The sequence below is a fragment of the Varanus komodoensis genome, unplaced genomic scaffold, assembly GCF_004798865.1.
Source record: "Varanus komodoensis strain SLA01 unplaced genomic scaffold, ASM479886v1 scaffold6_4, whole genome shotgun sequence".
Taxonomy (NCBI): domain Eukaryota; kingdom Metazoa; phylum Chordata; class Lepidosauria; order Squamata; family Varanidae; genus Varanus; species Varanus komodoensis.
Window position 1 is genome coordinate 18,748,386 of NW_025336347.1, and position 23,002 is coordinate 18,771,387.

Consider the following 23,002-nt stretch of genomic DNA (forward strand, 5'->3'; position numbering starts at 1 on the left):
ATTTAGTTTGTGTTTCTTGCCTCACAAATGGTGGTTTGTCTTCAACAGAGGAGTCAGGATTGATGGGGTCTCTATTTTTAGCCCCCCAGTTTGGTTCAAGAGATGTAAATCAGATTACAAACAAGATACTGGCAGACCATCAGGTATACATATTTCAGAACAGTAAGGATCAGTTAGTTTATCGGAAAGCTAAAGAAGACTGCACATCTCTGTAAAAGGACACAAAAGATAACACAGACACAGCAAGCTGGGTTTTGAAGCACCATTTTTACTGTAGAACGGCAGAGCTGAATCGATCATCTGCTACAGTTTCAAAAACAAGGAAAGAAAAGTTTCACTTCATCAAAAATAAAGACAAGGTTGGTTTTCTTCCCTTTCCTCCTTGGTGAAAACATAATACTCAAAATTACCTTGTATTACACAAGGATGTCCCAAAATATACAAACACTGAAACTGGGAACTGTGGGCTGCAAATGTAACATCAAAACAGAGAGCATCAGAAAGATCCGGCATGAATAAACTGAATGAGAGAAATCCATTCGAATGAGGCAGCCAAATGCTGGGCCAAACCCATTAATACCAAATTTAAGTTGGCAAAGCCCACTCCTTTCACACAGTACCCAACAGCTGCTCTTCAAAGTCAGGCTGTCAGGAGTATCGTATCAGAAGTAAGCAAGAGTCAGCAAAAAATAAAATGTTTACATGTTTACAAGGTTTACACAGTACATTGTATAAATGACGAGCGGCTGCAAGTTCAGAGTGGAAGAGGAGATCCTTGGCAAAAGGCAGCTTCCATGGAAGGAGACCAGGTTTGTGCTTGACAACATACAGAGTTCAGAGATACCTTGTGGCAGCCCTGTGGAGTCTGGCTGGTATCTAGCTTCTCTGTACATAACTAACATTAGGAAAGACAGCATAAAAAAACACAAAGGGAGAGTGGTGGTGTTCTAGAGGAACTAATACCACCTTTGTGGGTCCCTGCACACACACACACAATTCAAAGTGCTTTGCATATGGAGGTTGGCAGAGAAAGACAGCCAAGACACTGCGGTTCTTAAACGACTAGTAGTTAACAACTTCTTGCCTGGCTGCACTGCCACAGGGACCCTTTTCCAGGCACTGGTGTAGCAGCAATACCCTGTCCAGAGTGAGAGCAACAAAAACAGGTGAGGAGTGACAACTCAAAGCAATCAATTCACCAACTCTATGGCATGTGCATGAGCCAATCAACAACTACCTAAGGGCACATCCACCTGGTTCTGAAGCAGAACAGTTTGAACACTCTTGCTCTCTATAGTGTAGTCATGCAGAAGTGTTTCGGTTTAGGTCATATGGCTGAAAAGGTGAGTTCTGTGGTCAAAATGGGCATGCTTTGGGTTGCTCCCCACATTCCTCATTTATGCAGTACAACACCAACGGGATGTTCCACCAGGAGCAGCCTCAGGCAGACATAATCCATGTGCTAGAATCTATTCATTTAGACATAAAGAAATGTAGGAAGGGGCCTAGTTTGTGGACCATGCCCAAACCTCGCTTTGACTCTGCAGTGAGAGGGAAGTGCACAACCCGTGTCACTGATAAGTACGCACCTCCACCCAAAATGGAGGGGAATTTTCAGAATGGCAGCTGCTCTGCAAAGCAGCACTGTGGTGTGTCACAACACATTAAGCACAGAGGATTGACCAGTCATATGCACCAAGTATCCTGTGATAAGTAGGCCTGCTTCATACTTTCCCATTCCCACACCTGCCCAGGAGTCAGAAGCAGCATTGCTTCACATTTATCATACCCAGAACCTCCACATTTCCAGTAATAGGACATAAACAAAGCTCTAAGCCAGGGATGGGCAGCTTCAGGGGACCCATCAGCCAAAATTGCTCCTGAACTTTGAGATCAATTTGACAGTGGCACCCCCTTCCCTGGTACTTTTGTGGAGCTATGGAACTGCAAGTAACATTAAACAAATGCTGCTCATGCAGCCCAGTGTTATGCTTTACACCAACCTAAGGCCTATTAGGCAAAATTGCCTCTTTCCAAAGACATTCAGCTCCATGCAAAAGGGAGTCCAATTATCATCTCCAAAACAACAAGAACTCTTTCAGCTCAAAGCACCAAGTATTTCAACACTCAGTCCCCCAGTGACACAAGAAACCTTCCCAAGTGAACCTTCATTTGCTCAGTTTGACAAAAAGGAGTGATTTAATGGAACCTCCAAGGGCTGTACAGGCAGCTGCCCAGGGTTCAAAAATCATTTCTCAACACAATTCACATACCAAGCAGCAGCCATATTCAAACAGCCATGATCAGATGACCACTTAGTAATCAAAGATGTGCTCCCCAATTACTGTCAAGTTAGGGAACAATATGAACACATCAAGTGCCTTGTATTTTTCTAGATCACTGATCTATCTAACTGGGTATTGTCTGCTCTGGCAGTGGCTCTCCAAGGTCTCAGAGGGATATTTATGTATTTTTTTCCAGGCCTATTAACCAAGATCATATTATAACTGGAATGCAGAGGTCTGAGGTACAATTCTTGTCAACCACTTAAACAAGCTGAAGTGTCCTGAAAGTTCTTGTCCCAAGCACCTAGAGAACCAATGCCAGCTATAATCTGGTACACGTTACACAGTTTCCTGTGTACAAAAAAGTATGCTACATAAAGTGTGCTACACAGCCACCTCCAAGCACTCTTAGAAACTGAGCAGAAGATGTCGCATGCATATATCAGGTGTTGCCCTCTTATCCCATGTTTAAAGTAAGTAGCACTTTTCTTGAAGGGGGCCTATAGCAATGAGTAGTCTAGGTGCTCACTCTTTGCTGACTTTCCAGAGTCACGAGTCATTGGATTCTGAAGAAGACACAGAGGTGGTGGTAATGAGGTGGGCAAAACAGGAGCCTTCGAAGCTCCATCAAAGTCACTGCCCATATTTTCCCAGGCTGACCATGAGAGCAGCCCTGTTTCGGAAAAGAGGGGAGGGGTTTCAGGAGAGGCGGGAGCCTAGCTGCCTTATCTCGTCCCTGACCCTGTGAGTAGGTGTTGGGAGAGGCAAGCTACCCAGTTAGAGGGCTTGTGTATGTCACAAAGGCTGGCCTTCCACTAATGGAGGCCAATCTGAGGGCGGAGTTGCAACATGATTCTAGCGGAGGGACTGGAAAGATGGGGCTTCAATGGTGTTTACATGAGCAGAGGCTAATCCTTCAGTTGACTAAACAACCAGAGTCATGTCTTTTTGACTGTGAAGTATCAACACAGATCCACGTTGCAGAGGATTGTCCGGTGTTTTGGAGGCTGAGGGCAAGGAGGGAAGAATTGAGCTCATACTTATAAACACTTGGCATCAGCATTACCACAGAACACACGCTCATTTTTAAATTCTTTTAGACAGTGAGCATCATTTTAAATTCTTGAGAAATAAATTAAGCAAGGACCTGTCCTAAAACCAAGCAGCTAAGCCATGTAGCCTGCTCCACAGTTCAGCTGAAAGGCATTAGAGTCTTCAGCGATTCCTCCAGTACAAGAGAACACATCTCTTTCTTTCTGCTAACATTACGGTTAACTATGTGGGTTTTTCAAGCATTGATCAGGGAGAGGTAATATTACAGACTAAATAGATGTGGCAATTGTAAAGGCACAAAAGCTGTCTAGACTGCTACTTACACTTTTCTTTAGTCTTAGATGCTGTGATGCCAGTCTTCTGAGACCAGAATATCTCATCACAACAGAGTCAAAAGATACTTCCTAAAAAAACCACATTATCTTGATCCTGTAGTTTTCCAAGCCCTAAACAAAATTAAAGCTTTTATTCCATGCTATTCAGTAGTAGCTAATTCCACCTTGAGGGGGGCAAGGGGTAGAGAAAAGAGGCCAAGCTTCAATCTAGACCAAAACAAAGTTTATCAATTCATGCAAATTGCTAGATGCATTTCCATTAACACACACACAGGTTGACAGTTTAGACTTGAATCTTGTGCTTTTTTTTCTTATGCACTTGCTGGTGGCATTCCTCTTTTCTTTTTGATGGCCATAACTCTTACAGAAGGACTGGATATATAAAGCACCCATCCAGCCACACTCATTCGTATCTGGTATTCAGTCAAGACTAATCTCCTTCTACTGACTAAAATATTGCATTATTGAGCCTTACTTAATTGCAATAAAACTGCCACCTACTTTTCTCTATTGATCAAGATATCCATTAGATCAGTCAGCCAGTGATGATCCCAAGCTAATAACAAGTGAGCAATTTAAAAATCCCATCACTATCAAAGTGCTTGCTGGAAAAGAAGGAAAAACCTGTTCTATAGATAATGCTACCTGGGATGACATAAGAGTCTGTGCTGGTCACATCATTACATGGCTTACAGAGCAGGAAAAAGAAACTTCCTTCAAGTCAACCAAGGGCCAGAGGTGGGATTGCTTTGAACAATGTCATTCATTCTCAACAGTTGCCACCCAATGGACAAAACCTGTGGCTACTACAGACCTTGGATGCCTTTCATAGTTGTGCAGTGATGATTTTTTGAGATATGTGGCTTCTCCCATCCAGTATCAGTAAGGAGCCCAGCCACCTGGTCAAATTTTTCTCAGAGACAGAAGTCCTAAGCCCAACCTCTTTTTCATCTCCTCTGCCTTTAAAAGCCCAAAGGCAGACAAGAGATTCAGAACATGTGCTTCCTTGCTCACTTAGGGCCAGTAGGTCTATGCCAATGCAGTTCAATCAGGTTTGCATTTAATGTGGCTACTTGAATGCTAAACAAACAGTTGGTACCATACTGATGTGAAGGAAAGCATTACACCCCTGCTGTTGTCATCCTGCAACCCTAATGGGAACCTGGCATGTTACTCTGATTCCTAGAGCTCTATGAATGAAGCATCAACCAGAGAAATGCACAAACTGCTTCCTAATGTGAAGCTTTTTAACATACACAACCACTTCTCAAGAACAGGCACTGCCAACATTGCTACAAGGTCAGCTTCTTTCTCAAGGCCAAATTTCTCCTCTGAATAGATTATTCATTAAGAGAAAGAGTTCAATCTACAGCTGAACCGTACTTTCACTTTAGGAGTCTCCCGAGCTCCTTATCATCAAAATCTCCTCTGCATTCCTCCAGTGTTTTAACAGGTTTTCTCATTCTATCACCTTATTTCTTCTGTGAACACACAGTTAATCGCAGATAGCTCTTTCTTCCAAGGAAGGCAACATTAAAGAGTCTCCCTGAAGGAACAGGGAAAAACCATTGGTTAGAAATGTAGCTCTAATACTTGGAATCCTTACTGGCTCCTCTTGGTTAGAGAAACCATTGGAACTTCTGGCACTTTCCATTTCACTACCTGCTGGGTATACAACTAGGCGGCAACAAGTTGGACAGTGCTTGACTTAAAAAGGCATCCTTGTGTCTCCTAAGTAGTTGCTGAGATATGTCTGTAGGGGTAGTTTTTTTCCATCTGTTATGCAAAGCAGTATCCTTTGCTAGTCATTAAAGACACCAGTGCATGCTTTGGATAGCCAAAGGGAGGTGTGGGGGGAAGAATCAAAAGGAAAGACAACTTTATGGAGGCTCCAACTAATGCGTCTCCCTCTTTAAAAAAATGATGCCAGCTAAGAGGCTGGGCCACAAACATACTCACATAGTTACACAAAGGCATACATATACACTCATGCAAAGATACAAACATATTCCATTTTTCCTCACTGGTGGGGCAAAAGCAATCTTAGTGAAGCACTCTGAGGGAGGGAGGACAGTAGAAAATCTGGTAGCATTGGTCAAGGCATCTGTGGGGGGGATGCAGTAAAGGCCTGGGGGGGGGGTACACATGGTTCCTGGGGCACTCTAGAAGCATCTTGTGTAGTGCAGCTATTCGTATCCCAGAAAATACTCAAGACAAAAGAGGTGGCAATGAGGTGACTACCAGAATGCAGAAAACTTTCTGAAAGCAGACTGACTGCACTATGCCAAGGTACTAGAAACTCGGTATTCCCAGCCTTGCCACTCTAAACACAAGCTGAGAGGAGAAACTCAAATCCAGACACCCTTAGAAGGATGCTTTGCAGCTAATCAGGTGACTCACCATGATGCAAGCAAAGATTGTCCCAGCATTGGCTCAGTTAGAGAGAGATTTCCAAAATTGTAGTGTGTGCAGAGCTGCCAAGTCAGAGCGTCTGCTATTGGCTGAGGGAGCTCCCCCCTTCCTTTTTATGCTCAAGACAGAACTGTGCAAGATGGCCAGATACCCTCAATCAGGCACAAGGGAGTTTCACCAAGCCAGGTAATGGATTGATCAAACTAAGAGTTTTCCTTGCCAGAACTGTTTTAGAGTGTGGGAACTGTATTAGGAAAAAAGTTCTACGTTTCATATGAAACCAGTAATGCTTACCACATAAAGCCAGAATGGTAGACTCTTGAAAACTAGTATGACAACATGAGATTGGAGACTTAGCTTGTTCTTTGAAAGGCTCAATGTAGAAGTGAGAGACTGATTTCTTGTATATGCCCCACATTAAATGTTCCCTGCATGCAGCAAACTAGCTCTTTAGGTAGATTTTCAACATAGTTAACTGCCTAATGTACTAGTGTAGTATGCACACAAAGTTGTTTATGTAATGGAACATTCAAACATATGACCACAATCTGCAAGCTAAAATGGTACAGCCTAGAATTCTATCTTAGTCTATCACTTCAGTTTTAATAAGTTGTAAAAAGGCTGTTTGTTTTGGCCACCCTGAATAATAAAGACCAAATACTTCGAAGCAGAGAAGAGATTTACAACTTATTTAAAGATCAGTGTCCTCCCAACAAACTTGAGCTCCATAATAAAGAAACAGAAGTCTTAACAAGCCACATGTGTCAACAGCATGTCTAAACTAACAATCTAAACCAGTTTACTAAGACTTTTGCCCAAGGAACTCTTGGAACTGCAATTTTACAGGAATACAGGATCTCTAGTACAAAGTTCTGAATACCTCCATGAAACTATTATTGCCATTGCTCTTTGGGGATGTCATGATGGTAAAACAAATTTAGATTTGCAGATGTGGCACAAAGCAGAAGTAAAATTATGCTGCCAAAATACTGAAGGTGCTGGCAGGAATATATTTAGGAATCTTCAGAGTGGTTTGTAGGCTAGAAGCCTCTACTAGGATCATTTTACTTTGTTTGCAACACAGGACAAGACTCACTCTCAGCCAGCTCCACAACAAACCCAAGAAACTCTTGCTGCTGCAACAGGAATCCCAGACTGTTCAGACACATCTGATACATTCAGAAGCCTAATGTCTGCAGGCCAGACATACTGACATGTCAGTCAGCAGAAATGATTAACAATTGCACTAGAAAGCATTATCTGCCCGTTCTTAGGCTCACAAGCAGCCACAGGTCCTTAAAAAAATCAACAGAGAGAAATAATGTGTTAGCTCCACTGGGTTTAATAACAGTTACCGGTGGAGGTAAACACAGAGAAGAACAAAGGACACTGACTGGTAGCTAGAATCTCCATGTGAACTGTGCAACTCTTCAACAAGGCTGTCCACAGCCATATGTGCCTCCTGCCCTCTACGGCACAAATGTGGCAGAAATCTGTGGGGCACCCTTCTTCACTTGCATGAGGCCCACTGAGGGCTTGGTCTGTCCTCCTTCACTGCCTTCTCAAAGAGACCTGCACAGACTCCGTATCTGGGGCAACCATCCTTCTTCCCCAGTCATAACCTCATAGGTGGCTAGGGCTAAAAAGCATGGTCACTGGATAAGTGAAGATACCAGAGAAGGGATGTATTTACTCCAGCTGGCATACAGCTTTCAGCCCTAGACAGCCATGAGGCAGCAGCAGTGAAGAGAAGCCAGTGACCAACAGAATGGGAACTAACCACTTAGGTTTACAGAGCAGGGAGGCAACACTGGAGATAAGCAAAGGCTTTTGCATTTTTCAACAAATGACTGAAAAAAGTTGAGAGAAAAGCTTTTGAACCCACTTCTTGAGAAAAGGACAAAAAGGAAAGGGGATCACATTCTGACAGCCCTTGGGCAATGCATGTACATAAGTCTATAGATATTTATATTTAATAAGTATATAAAATATGATCAAAATAAAACCAAGTAGATTTACAGATTGAAAATGAAAATAAGAATCACAGTACAGCAAGATCCCAAGTGCCGCCACATCCCAGACACACACTCTGCCATGTTTACAAAAGCACTGTAGAAAAGTGTCCCAGAGGAAAGCCAGTGCTCTGCTCTGTATTCCGCTCAATGGGGCCTTGGAGATCTCCTCCAATATTTCTAAACATGGTTTTATAATCCAGCAGTTGCCCAGCTCTGCAGAACTTTCTCCAGCTGCTAGCTATGGCTTGAGGACCAGCTGCTTGAGGACTGCAGACATACACATCCTCATCAAGCCCAAGAGACCTAAAGTTGGTCTGAGGTGAATATCCTTGTACGGTGGCCTGTGGCTCCAATTTAACTAGGCAACTTCAAGGGGCGCTGTGAGAGTGTGGCAGTGGCTGAATTCGGATAACAGGGGACAGATTAACTCTAAGGATCTTCTGTGCCCTCCTTCTCAATTCATCATCGGAAGAGCTGTTCACCTTGATGGCTCGGAATTTCAGCAGGTTCAGGGTCTTCGAAGCCAGCTCCCGTTTACGGGGAGATGAAACAGAATTGTGTTCCTTTCTGCATGGCAATTCCTTTTCCTCCTCCATTCTTTTTCTTTTCTGCCCAATAGTCTCCTGGTGGCTACCACTACCTCTACGTTCTGCTTTAGCCACTGATGGCTCCTTAGTTCTGGAACCTCCTGTGCTGCAGCTCTGGGAGGTGCTTCCAGAAATTCTGCCATTCAGGATTCCAGATGCTTTGCAGGCATTGCTTTCCTGCAGCACCCCACCCTTTGGTCCTTTTATAAGGCTCATAGTCAGAGCAGCAGAGTCTGGCACTTTCTGTATTATATGCCTATATGCTTTGGGGTCCAACTGACTGGGCAACATTTTAGTGGCTTTGACTGCAGAAGACTGTCTGGATGCACTAGCTGCCTTGAGGAGCTTAAGGTCTGAGGGAGAGATCCCAAGATGCCCTTCTTCGCATTTGGATTCCAGACAGGATGCTGTGGCTTTCAGTGGCACTAAGGCTTCCAGAACCACAGACAACCTCATGGCTGGGTAAACACCAGGATACATATTAGCAGGGAAGCCCACTGCTGAGGCTTTTGATGTACCTGAACGTGTCCGTTTCAGTGAGTTCAATAGGAGGTTTGTGGAATTACTGCTTTTGGACAACGGTTTAGCAGAGTCATTGGAAGAACTCACTGTAAAGCCTGCTAAGGGGGCAGATACTTCTGCCATTGTTGCTACGCTTCGAGCTGGAGCCTTAGCAGATTCTGAAATAGGAACAGCTGTTTTTGAAGTGTCCTGGGTACTGCCTTTTTTCTGGCTGGGCATATTGGCTGTGCATGAGCTGTATCCATACACGTCTTTACTTCTTAGGATTGTGGGCTGGTAGCCTTCTTCCCTGAGGCCTTGAAGAAAAGCTACCAGCTGGGTCTCTGTGTCGGACAGGTCCTTTGACATAGGGTTGAACACTCTGAGAGCTTCTTCCAAGGCTTTCTGTCCTGCGGAGGAGATCCTTGACCAGGAATGGACAGCTTTTTCTTCCACATTGTCCGCCTCAACATTCATGGCATTAGGCTAGTGAAAGCTTCTAATGGGTCCAAGTCAACTTGGAAGCCAATGCACGTCACCTCAAAGGAAAAGGGAGAAAAGGTAGTTAATTTACAACCATCTACAATTTGTTTTAGCAAAAAGTGTTAAGGCCTCAAGACACTTTTACACCTATCTAGTTTGACCTTTGCTTATGATCACTCTAATGGTTCTGCCTTTGAAGGAAGTCTAGAAACTGCAGCTTTTGCAAACATGTCCAAAAAGAGTTTTAACAGGGACCAGGTATTTTGAATTTAGCAAACATATGAACATAACTTATGAACATAAGGTTCTTTCTCACCTGCACTGACTTCCAATTAGTTTCTATGCCCAATTCAAAGTGCTGATTTTGAGCTAAAAAGCTTAATCTGCTTCTGAGCTTGGTATCTAACAGAACACCTCCACCCTTATGCAGCTATAGATGACTTTGAGGCCATCTTTGAAAGTCCTGAATAAATCCTCAATCTGAGTTTGGAGAATGGGTATGAGAGAGAAGGCTTTCTCCACTGTGGCTTCCTGCATACGGGATCCTTTTTGTAGGAAGCTGAGCTGCACCTACACTGCTGTCTTTTTGGTACTTGGATCAGACATTTTTATTCTCCTACAGTTGGTGAATTTGGTGTTTGTACTTACTGGTTTTAGCTTCTTCAATTTGCATTATATTCTGTTGTGCTGGAGTCTTTGTGTCTGTATTTTAAAATTGGGTTGGATTTGTAAGATTTATTGGTGGATTTTAAAATATTATAGCTCTGCTTCTAATGAATTTTGTACAATGCCTATGGAATGTCTTTTACAGGGACCTAACAAATATAAAAGACACAAAACAAGCCTAGGAATTACAGCTGGTCACCCACTGCAGCAAGCATTGACTGAATTTCAAGAAAACCCTAAATAAGGAATGCACATCATCTAGCAAATTTCCTCTCCTTCCCTAATGGCAATCTTCTTGGGCATATTTTGTTCACAAGTATTGGTGTTTTGGGTGTGCACTCTGTGTTTTGCTCCCAGGGTTATGGCTGCAGCATCGTATTATTGTTGTTTCTCAATAAGGTGAAAATAATGATGAAATTGTTACAGATTTAGGGATGAGTGGCTGTTTCAAACTCATGATGAATCAAATTTATCTTCAAAATGTACATAGGAAATGGTTCATGAGACATTTCAGGTAGACTTTGGACTGGGGTTAACTATTTGACACTATTTGTGTGTAGTCTTAATATTATTTGATTATTCTTAACCAAGAATGCCTTCATGAAGATCTTGACGTGGCAGCTAGGCTGAAACACACACAAATTATAGTGTAAATACAAGAGGATCTTTCATGAACAACTTATTCCCAATGATCTTTTTCTTTTTAGAGAGAGGACAGCAAGCTAATAAAATGGAGGAACCTGAATTAGGTAGATCAACACAATCCCACAGAACTGAAGGTAAGTTTCTAAAAGGAAACTAGGTATGCAAAAAGATCTGTTGAACACTTGAAAAGCCTAATTAGCAAGATATGTTTAACAGCTACAAAGTATAAACCTGAGTTAGGTCTCCCCTCACAAAAGATACTGATATACAGACAATTTGTGCCAATCTTTAATTGAGCCAGAACAAATTCCTTTCATTCTTAAATGACATATTTGACCACAATTGAAGTTTAGAGGATTAATTAAACATCACATTGTGGCTAATCTTAACTATGGTTAGTGGAGACAAGCCAACTTTATAAAATATGTTTTGAAGCTTATCATACTTAAAATTAACCATAATCCTTTATGGTTGGTCAACATGGCAGATTGATAACCCTAAAACAGTAGTTAATGCTTCCAAGCAGTCATGCCAGAGAACACAAGAGGAGCACAAGATCTTGTAACACTAAATACAGGTTTAGCAGTACAGTTACATTCAGATGAAGTAACCCATTATCACTAACATATATTTTCACAACATTCTAAGTTAGAAAAAAATTAAAATATTGATTACCACCATTTAGAAACAAATGTTTCATGGGTTTTTTTATCAGTGTAGTGCCTCTCTGTGTTATAATTCTATCAAATAAATGCTTTCAAGATTTTTATCATAATTTAACTAGGGTTATCTTTTACTTATCAAATGGCCACTCATAGCCCAGGAAGGTTGGTCACATATTGGACCCCAAGCCCTGCAACTGTCCCTTTAATATTCCAATGACCTCTCTACTGGATCCTTGCCCCTGCTGGTTTATAAAAGCTAGCAAGAAAGAAATAATTGGCTGGATTAGGGAGGTCATTAATTCCTCATTGCACGAGGGAGTTGTCCCATGCTACCTTAAAGAGGCAGTAGTGAGACCACTTCTCAAGAAATCCCCCCATGTACCAGAAGACCTGAACAACTTTGGGCAATTAACAAATATTCCTTTCCTGTGCAAGGTTCTTGAGGGAGTGGTTGCCAATCAATTCTAGACACTCTTGAATTAGACTGATTATCTGGATCCATTTCAATCAGGGTCACCCTCTATGTTGACCAATGCTAGGAGTGAGATGGGGAGTGCAACCCGGTGATACTGTTGAATCTCCTGGCAGCTTTCAATACCATTGATCATAATATTCTTCTGGGGTAACTGCTAGGAATGGTAGGGCACTGCATTGGTGTGGTTCTGCTCCTATTTGTCACCAGAAAGTGGTGCTTGGAAAATATTTTTCAGCCCCATGGATTCTCCAGCAAAGGAGTTCCTCAGGGGTCTGTTCTGACCCCCATGTGATCCAACATCTACATGAATCTGCTGAGTGGGGTCATCCAGATTTTTGGAGTGTGTTGCCATCACTATGCTGATGGCAGGCAGCTCTATCTCTTTTTCATTATCAGCAAGTGAAGTTGTGGATGTGATAAACTTGTGTCTTGCAACAACAATGGACTGCATGAGGGCTAACAAACTGAAACTCAATCCAGACAAGACTGATGTGGGTAGTTCCTCCGGCCAGGTTGGTGGTGGTGGTGGTGATGGGGGTGTGCAAACTGGTCTAGGTGGGATTACATTCCTCCTGAAGGAGCAGGTTTGTAGCCTGGGGACATTCATTGATCCATATTTGCCACCTGAGACGCAGATGGCACGGGTGGCCTGAAGTGCCTTCTACCAGCTGCACCACTACCTGGACAGGGATAACCTGGCTTCAGTAATTTACACTCTGACAATCTCTAAATTAGATTACTGCACTGCACTCTGTGTGGGGCTGCCCTTGAAGATAGTTCAGAAGCTGAAGTTGGTACAGAACATAGCAGCCAGATTAACAACCAGGATCTATAGGTCCAAATATAGGTTCATTTGTATTTGCTGCCTGTATGCTTAACATCTGGGGCTTTCCTCAAAGTGCCAACTCTAAAGGAAGTGTAGAGGGTGAGAAGTAAGAGGAGGACTTTCTCAGCAGTTGTCCCCCATCTTATGGAAAAAGCTCCCTTCTGCGAATCTGTCATCTTTTCAGTGTCAGATTAAGGAGGCCCTCTTTTCTGAGGGTTTTAAAGACTTACTTGCTACCCAGGGACTTGAGGGGGGTCACCAGGTATTTGCAGAATCTCTCTTCTTGTCATGTTTTACCATGTTTTTAGTTGTTTTAAACTTTTTAATGTTTTGTTCTGATTTTTATGAAATTTTAATTATATTTTCTTAATTTGTTTTTAAGGATTGTGTAAAGTGCCCAGAGAGTTTCAGTTGCGCAGCAGTATAGAAAAGAAATAAACAACAACCACAACAACGTGTTTTAACTTGTTTAATGAGATCTTAGTGTTTTCCAAACAAATGTTTTAAAGCTATCTCACACTCTTTTCTGTGGAACAACCACCACCTCTGAAAATTTATATAGCTGGCTTTGATTAAATCTTCAGTTCTGCCCATTCTCTCAGTTTGCTACTTAACAAATGATCACGGGAACAGGTCTAAGGAACTGGAGTACATTAACACATATTGCTTATACCTATCCCTGAGATGCAAGCACGGTTTAATTTAAATCTTGTCTGACCAAAGCTTTGACTGAGAACCAATTTCCAATGGCAGGAGTCAGCAAAAGTATTGTGAAACAATATTAAAAGGTAAGGTGTCATGAAGCTTGCAGAGAACTCCCCCTTAACTTATTTATTGGTTTATTTAAAACTTTTATATGCCGTCCTCTATACATGGCATCTCAAGATGGCTTACAAATATTAAAATAAAAAATGAATAAATACAAATATAAAACAATATCAAGATGGCTTACAAATATTAAAATAAAAATGAATAAACAATACACATATAAAACATATACAGCCAATAAAATAAATTAAATCAAGAGTGACTGATTATTAAAAAAAATCCTATTCAACTTGCAAATAATTAAGGACTACAGAAAAAACTCTAAGATAATTTTTCAAATAGAACCACTAAAATTCAAAGCTAAGTACAGGGGTACAAGTCAAGTTTACATTTTTCCAAATGGAACACAGCAACCCAATTTAGTCAATCACTATTATGCCTCTCTCACAGGTGAAGAAGAGATATAAGAACTTGAGCAAAACATCCTATTTCAGCAGATTGCTGATATGAAACTTAATGGACAGTAGTTGAACCAAGTATTATCTGCTGGACTACCCTATAGTATGGGAGAACAAGCAATATCATAGGGCTTAACAATCCAAAACGGACCAAGGCTTCAGGTATTCAAGCTTTTTGGTCAACTTCATGCTGAGACCAGAATATTAATACTATAAATATTATAGAAGTACCCTCACATCCACTACCCATTATCTCCTCCTTTACAGTAATATATAGGGTTATAAAACAAATGTTTTGATTGCACTGGGAAGGGAGGGGGCTTACAGCATGATGCAATCCTGTCATTCATTTTGTATTATTAGGTAATTGGGTGCCTCTTCCAATGGGGCAGGATACAAAGCTAACAAAAACTTCACAGCAGAACAATTTGGCCTAGAGAACATAAAGCACTTTATATAACAGGGATACAGGCATTCCCAAAGTAATGTATCAATAATTATGGGCTAAGAATCCAATTAAAACCAATCCCAAAATGAACCACTCCTCAACAGCACTCACTCTAGAACAGTGGAGTGGCCAACCATTTCCAAATTCAAGTTCAGGCAACAATTCAATATGATGTTGCAGTATTTGAAGCAGCTACAATGAACAAACTGAAACCAGCACTACAAAGAACTGGGTTTGCACATAACACTAATCTTTGGTATAGGTTTCTGAATTCTGGACTGTTGTTGCATGCAGGCCCAGCCATGCTAGCAAGCTATGGTTTGTGAACTACAGAAGAGAATACATTACTTCTTGTTGGGTTGTGAACGTTTGACTTTTAACTATGGATTTTTGTTACATGTGAACCCGGAATTGTGCAATGTCCATGGGATGTTTTGCCAGGCTGCAGAGGCAGGAAGCATGAGTGATCAAAACATTACAGTGACATAAAAATATTTGGGTTAAGAGGGAAACAAACCAGGAATTGAGAAAATAAACTATGGTTTGCTTGATTCTCTACCAGACAAACCTTAGGTAGGCCAATTAACTACAGTGTTAACAGTGGATGAAATAACCTATGAATAAGCGTTGTGTAAGAATCCAATCTTAAGACTGCAAAATCCTAAATACAGTTATTAGGAAGCAATACCAGTAAGTACAGTGGGACTTACTTCCTAGTAAACAGCATAGATTTGGAACTGTAAAGCACCTTCTGAATGGACACTTTGTCAGTGGTCATAAAACTGACCAAAAAATGTTATTACAAACCTATAATACACAACAAAACTTTCCGCTCATCATATGTTTGAGTAAAAAATAGTAATCAAAAGACCGTATGAAAATCAACCCTGAAAGAAAGGATGATACACTAAGCCAACTGAGCCAGAATCACACTAGGTTGACAAGTGGATACAGGGGCTACACAAGGGAAAGAGTGTCTGGCTGGGCCAAACTTTAAATGAATCCAGTACCTGTATCCAGTTTGCTGTTTAACCAACTTGCACCACAGAATAAATCTAAGAGATACTTCTGGCATCTTTCCTTAAGAATTTTGTCTTGATATACGTCAATGAAATGTAAAAGCTGCATCTAAAATTTATTATTACTTGTTTGTTAGTCTTTCGAGATCCCTGTAGGGAAGACATTCAAGACATAAAAAAAAAGAAATACTGTACAATAGAGTTGCTTGAGGTTGAACCTAACAATATGTGAATAAACATCCGCTTATGTGACAAGACTTTCCCCTTGCTTTCTTCCCAATCAAGTACATCTCCCAAATCTGCTCTGGAGAGTTGCCTGATTTTCTGGAGCAGCTCTGGGGTATGTTTGAGGGATGCTGGGTTAGAACTAATTTTTAACTGTTAGCATTTATGATCATACAAGTAAAAACTTGAAAGAGGACATACAAAGCCTCCAGGTTCAATAGATATCTATACTATACAGTCAGTAAAAACAAGACCAGGAGCTGACTGTAGCTCAGATCATGAGCTTATTGTTGCAAAATTCAGGCATAAATTGAAGAAAGTAGGGAAAAGCACTAGGCCACTCAGGTATGACCTAAATCATATTCCTGATGAATATACAGTAGAGGTGACAAATAGATTTAAGGAATTAGATCTGATAGACAGAGTGCCTGAAGAACTATTGACAGAGGTTCGCAACATTGTACAAGAGGTAGCAACTAAAACCATCCCAAAGAAAAAGAAATGCAAGAAAGCAAAATGGCTGTCTGAGGAAGCTTTACAAATAGCTGAGGAAAGAAGGGAAGCGAAAGGCAAGGGAGAAAGAGAAAGATACACCCAATTGAATGCAGAATTCCAGAGAATAGCTAGAAGAGATAAGAATGCCTTCTTAAATGAACAGTGCAAAGAAATAGAAGAAAACAATAGAAAGGGAGGACCAGAGATCTCTTCAAGAAAATTGGAGATATGAAGGGAACATTTCATGCAAAGATGGGCATGATAAAAGACCAAAATGGCAGGGACCTAACAGAGACGATTAAGAAGAGGTGGCAAGATTACACAGAACTGTACAAGAAAGAACTTAAACTCCCTGATAACCATGAAAGCGTGGTCACTGACCTTGAGCCAGACATCCTGGAATGTGAAGTCAAATGGGCCTTAGGAAGTCTGAGCAACAACAAAGCTAGTGGAGGAGACAGCATTCCAGCTGAGTTATCAAAATCCTAAAAGACGATGCAGTAAAAGTGCTACACTCAATATGCCAGCAAATTTGGAAAACTCAACAGTGGCCACAGGATTGGAAAAGGTCAGTTTGCATTCCGATACCAAAGAAGGGCAATGCCAAAGAGTGTTCAAGCTACCGCACCATTGCACTAATTTCACATGCTAGCAAAGTTATGCTCAAAATCCTACAAGCTAGGCTCCAGCAGTATGTGGACTGAGAACTACCAGAAGTACAGGCAGGGTTTCGAAGAGGCAGAGGAACTAGAGATCAAATTGCCAACATACGCTGGATCATGGAGAAAGCTAGGGAGTTCCAGAAAAACATCTACTTCTGCTTCATAGACTTTGCTAAAGCCTTTGATTGTGTGGATCACAAGTTGTGGCAAGTTCTTAAAGAGATAGGAGTACCAGACCATCTTATTTGTCTCTTGAGAAACCTATATGTGGGACAAGAACCAACAGTGAGAACTGGACACAGAACCAATGATCGGTTCAAAATTGAGAAAGGAGTTCGGCAAAGCTGTATACTGTTGCCCTGCCTATTTAACTTATATGCAGAGTAAATCATGAGAAAGGCAGGGCTAGATGAATCACCAGTTGGAATTAAGATTGCTGGGAGAAATATCAAGAACCTCAGATATGCAGATGATACCACTCTCATGGCAGAAAGTGAAGAGGAACTAAAGAGCCTCTTGATGCGGGTGAAGGAGGAGAGCGCAAAAGTTGGCTTGAAACTCAACATTAAGAAAACTAAGATCATGGCATCTGGTCCTATCACTTCCTGGCAAATAGGTAGGGAAGAAATGGAGGTAGTGACAGATTTTATTTTCCTGGGCTCCAAGATCACTGCAGATGGGGACTGCAGCCAAGAAATTAAAAGATGCTTGCTCCTGGGGAGGAAATGATATGGCAAATCTAGACAGCATACTAAAAAGCAGAGACATCACCCTGCCAACAAAAGTGCATATAGTCAAGGCTATGGTTTTCTCAGTTGCAATGTATGGCTGTGAAAGTTGGACCATAAGGAAGGCTGAGCGCCGATGAATTGAGGCCTTTGAATTGTGGTGCTGGAGGAGACGCCTGTGAGTCCCTTGGACTGCAAGGTGATCAAACCGGTCAGTCCTAGAGGAGATCAACCCTGACTGCTTTTTAGAAGGCCAGAAGATGAAAGTCAAATACTTTGGCCACCTAATGAGAAGGAAGGACTCCCTGGAGAAAAGCCTAATGCTGGGAACAATAGATGGCAAAAGAAGAAGGGGACAGCAGAGAATGAGGTGGCTGGATGGAGTCACTGAAACAGTTGGTGTGAGCTTGGGTGGACTGGGGGGTGGCGGTGGAGGGCAGGAAGGCCTGGAGGAATGTAGTGATGGGTCCAACGCAACTAGCAACAACAACAGCAACCTGATCCTAATAAGCTACATTATGTTTTTAGGTCACAGCTACTGGCAGATCTGCAGCTCCACCCACCTGCAAGGCCCACACTACTTAAGTCACATGATCAATTTCAAATATTTTTCTGAACCATCTTATTCATTCACTAACCCCTTTCATCTCTAACCCTCAGTAATTCACCACATCTGTTCTTCCCCTCCAGGTGGTCTCAGAATATTCATTAGTCCTAATAATCTGCTCCCTCTTCTTCTCCAAGAATCTCAACCATGAGAATTACCTTGACTCTAACAAAGGTAACATTAGATTTTCTCAGAAAATCTAATAAGACCGAAAGGCATGAGTTCTGCTGGACAGGCAGCAATCCAAGCAATCAGTGTCTCCTGTACCAGTTTTCTATCCATCTTAACTATTAACCAAAACCTAAAGTGTTCTTAGAAACTCTCTGGCAGAGATCTGGGAAACTACCTGTCAATTTACAATATCAAGACATCAGAAACTTCACTGTCATTTGTTCTTGAACCCATGGTTGATTCCATAATTGGTTAGCAATTTATCTAAATGTGCCAGCAGCTGGTGTGTATTCATACTGCACAATATGTAGTTCTAAGCACTAAACAGTTTTTTTAAAACCCCAAATTAGTCCATGCCTTCAAGCTTACAATGCAACAACACAAACGGAAAGTAGTACAGATAATTCTTATTTTCTGGAACTAGTCTCTGATGAATTGCTGCCTGTTTTGTCTCTTTTGTGAGCTGATGGTAGGGAAAATTCCGATGGCCACCTCCCCTCCATTGTATTGACAAAGCAGAGGGTTGCAGAACTAAGCAAGCTAGCAAGCCCCACACCCCACTGCTGATACACCCGACTGCCATGACCTTGTGTATCCAGCTACACAGGACATACTAGGAAAATTTCTTCTAAATAAGCCTCCCATACTTTGAATATATCACTTTAAGGCCGGCTTCAGGTACCACACCCAATGATCTCAAATCGTAGCAACAAGATGCAGGGTCTTTTTAGTGGCAGCATTATTTCTGCAAAACTTCACAGAGCAGTATTATACAATTATCATCTTGCCTTTAGAGGGCAGGCTAAAATAATCTGTGGAAAGTGTTTGCTGAAGGTTACTACTGGGGGCCATTTTAAACTTGCTGTGCTCCAGCAGTGCATTTGCTAGTTTGCTTTAATTCTCAAAACAGATTTGTGGTGAGTCTGGGCTTCTGGGATTACTTTTGATGTTTTGATGCCAAAGTGACAGGGTGAAAAAACCATTGGGTCAATTATCAAGAAAGTGGGGGAGAGGACAGGGACCTTCATTCTGTTTTCAGACCAGATCATTTATGGAAACTGAAGGAGAAGAATCAGGAAGAAGAACCTCCTCTACAACTTCTTATAATTCCTTGCCCAGAAAGTCCCTCCTAACAGTTGCTTTGGCATGTGCCTTTTTTCATTTAAATTTGGGGAGGAGAACCAACCAACACCGAATTTTAGTAGTGATAGCTAATGGAACCTCCACATTCAGACACACTGTACCACCAATTACCAGTTTTCAGGGATAAACAACAGCAGAGCGCTTCTGCTGCTTGTAAGCTATACTGGGTTGGTTACGACTGTAGGGAAAGGAGGCTAGAATAGATGGAACTTTTCATGCTAACAAGATGAGCTGCTTTAATTCTTACTCTCATTTATCTAAAACCCAACTGTTTAAACCAGATGGTTTAAAGGTTTACACACACAATCCATCAGACAGGTGGGGAGGGGCTGCTTAGTCGGATATTATTTATTGACGACCGAAAGTCACTCTCAGCACGTTCAGGAACACACGCTACGGGCACATACACCCATAAGCGAGACCCAGTGTTAAAGGTTCACGGTGCTTTGATTACGTTTTTTAAAATTGGGATTGTTTTTGGACGGCAGCAAAATATTCCTCCACCCAATATTGTGTCAATCGCTTGTTCTCTCACACACCTTTTAAAGTAACCCCAACAATAATTATCGCTCCGGCTTTCTCCTCATTCTTTAAAACCACCTCCGGCCCCACATCTCCCCATTCCCGGCGGCGGAGGCCTTCTCACCCTTCCGCACAGGCCTCAAGCCGGGACCTCGCGTAAGACCCGTCGCCGATGAAAACGCCTCCTCTTTGGTCAGGGAAAGCTCTCGCGTCACGGACGGCGCGAACCAATCAACCTCCTTCGTCAAAGCGCCCGCTAAGAGCTGCTGGATTTTCTGCGGCTTTCTCTAGCACCTACCGGCGGCCGCTGCGCAAACTTCGTAGCGGTCGAGTAGGAGGAGCTAGGTGAAGCATCCATACTCGTTGACATGCAGAGCTACGATAAAGTCGTAAACTGGCAAGATGGGATCGCTATAGAGCATGCTGCGTAATCTCCGCTGTGGAGACAATTTTTCTCTCCACTCCCACCACTAAGAAGAAAACCTGTTACGTCCTAGTCGGAGTTGCGCAAAGTGCGTACGCGAAAGGATTGGGAAAGCGAGTTCTCGGCTGAGACCTTAAGGCCCTGTGAGTGCAATTACAAGGCCTTGACCGCAAACTTTTTTCCTTTTCTTTATAAATGTCTCAGATCTTGCCTCTCTTGAGTTTTATGGCCTTTAAGGTCTATTTACATAACATCTGATGTAGTGGACTCTGAGATGCAAAGCAGATGCAAAAAAGACACCTGTTTACGTTGTTTAGATGCCTCACGACCTTTTGTTATTCCGCTCATTTAGCTCAAGTGCAGACAAGATGGGACCCCTTTCATACAACTAACAATCGCATGAAGGACTTTATAGAAGGTAAATCAGCATGAAGGGAGGAGTGAGGATCAGGATCTCCCCGCAGCTTCAGGGACCTGTGTGTTTTGCCCAAAGCAAAAGGCAGCACAAAAAGCCTTTTAAGTTTTCATTTATAAAAACTAGCTTCACTTCTCTGTCCCAACATGCATTGCTAGGTGTCATCCAATACCTGTACCACCTGGAACTATTTTGTTCAGACTGCAAATGTCCATTTTAAGGATGGTTCTATCTAAATTGTAGACTTAACAGGAGCAAGGTCTAAACTTTTCTGTTTCTGTCCCCATTCCACGTTTTTGGTACCACTTAGCCAGATAAAGCATTTTGGAGAATTCATGAGCTTGCACATTTTCTGTGGAATTTTGATACCTGTTCTAATACAGGTATTGCCCAATTTATTATTATAATTCGCATAACTTCAAGCATATAGTTTGCTCCTCAGGCAGAGAGAGAGGCAGGTCTTTCCCAGTGCCTGACTTTTGGATGCAGATATCAGAATTTGAACAGGAGATCTGCTATAAGTTGTTGCTATGCACCATCAAGTTGTCTCTGACTTTTGGTGGCCCTATCCATGAACACCCTCCAAAATGTCCTGTCCTCCACAGTCCTGTCCGCAACAGTAAATTCAAGGCTGTGGCTTCTTATATAGAGTTGCTCTATCTTATTTTTGGTCTTCCTTTTTCTTGTCTTCCTTTCATTTTCCCTAGCATTATTGGCTTCTCCAGTGTGTCTTGCCTTCTCATGCTGTACCTAAAGGGTGATAGCTTCAGTTTCATCATTTTTGCTTCCAGAGCAAGTTCTGGCTTGATTTGATCTAGGACTCATCTGTTTGCCCTTCTATCAGTCCAAGGTATTCACAAAGATCTTTTCTGGCACCATGTTTCAAACATATCATTTTTTTTCTTGTTACCTTTCTTCACTGTCCAGCTTTCACACCCGTAGTTTGTGATCAAGAATACAATAGTTTCGATAATCTTCACCTTGGTCTCCAGTAAAACATCCTTACACTTGATGATCTTTTCTAGTTCTTTCATTGCTGTTCTATCAAGTCTCAGTCTTTGAATTTCTTGACTGTGGTCTCCCTTGAATTGAGGACCAAGCCAAGCTATATGAAATTTTTCACAATTGTGAGAGAAGGAAAATTACTGTTACTAAGCAGGAAGGTGATATCAGGAGCAAGGATACATCAACAAAGATTAAAACAAGGAACTGTATAAAGTAAAGGAGCTGGGGTAAGGCCATTGAAACCTTTATAAGGCCAAAGGGCCTGAGGACAGAACCATGTAAAGAGTTGTAAAAAGGAAATAGAAGAAAGAAGGCAGGTTCACACTGGTTACCGGTGTAAACAAACAAGGGTAAGTTAATAGTATGGTAAAAACAATAGTGCTACTTACATCAAAGTCCTGAAGAACACAAGAGGGGTGAGGTTGGGGGCAAGTGCAAAACCATCACCTTTTGGGGAAGGGAATAGGTAATTGATTGCCTCTTACAACTGGCGGTAATGAGCTTGTAGGAAGGGTTGTTCTTCCTATCTCATCCTCCTACAAGTTTTGGGAAATAAGTGGTTATCAAGCAAAACAGTTACAAGGCCAAGATGACCTAGTGAACTCTTTGAAAGTAGTGTGCATGCTTAATAGGTTCATAAATAATAACTGACACACCTCTCATAGGCAATGGGCTTATTAGCATGAACATGGGATGTATGAGTGGTAGGGGGGATATATCAAGGAGCAGTATGATATAGGCGGATGGAGAAGATTGTGACCTCTTAGTAACCCAGCCAATGGGAGAAAAGAGGCAGGGTCTGCGAACCGGGAAAAGGGAATAAAAGGTACTGTCTTTTGTGGAAACGGCACGCTGTTTTTGCGGGTGGGTGCCCGCTCTTGCAAGAATGCATTAAACTATTACTGCTTGTTACTTTGCCTCCCGTATTGTCACTGCTTGGGATTTAATTTCATCCCTAACACAA

At 41.9% G+C, this 23,002-nt stretch overlaps 1 protein-coding gene across 3 annotated transcripts; it reads right to left on the reverse strand.

Moving 5' to 3' along the window:
* Positions 1–248: 248 nt before the first annotated feature.
* On the reverse strand, positions 249–20,445 carry CCDC71 (coiled-coil domain containing 71). 3 transcript variants are annotated; one of them, XM_044451898.1, is made up of 2 exons: positions 20,319–20,445; positions 249–9,727 (listed from the first exon to the last, which is right to left on the reverse strand). In XM_044451898.1, exon 2 carries the CDS (start codon positions 9,663–9,665, stop codon positions 8,469–8,471), a length of 1,197 nt encoding a protein of 398 aa, XP_044307833.1. In that variant the 5' UTR covers positions 9,666–9,727; positions 20,319–20,445; the 3' UTR covers positions 249–8,468. The 3 variants fall into 3 exon arrangements, with proteins under 3 accessions (XP_044307833.1, XP_044307834.1, XP_044307835.1); XM_044451899.1 differs by having other exon boundaries at positions 20,212–20,445; XM_044451900.1 differs by lacking the exon at positions 20,319–20,445 and adding an exon at positions 10,320–12,337.
* Between the last annotated feature and the right edge of the window lie 2,557 nt (positions 20,446–23,002).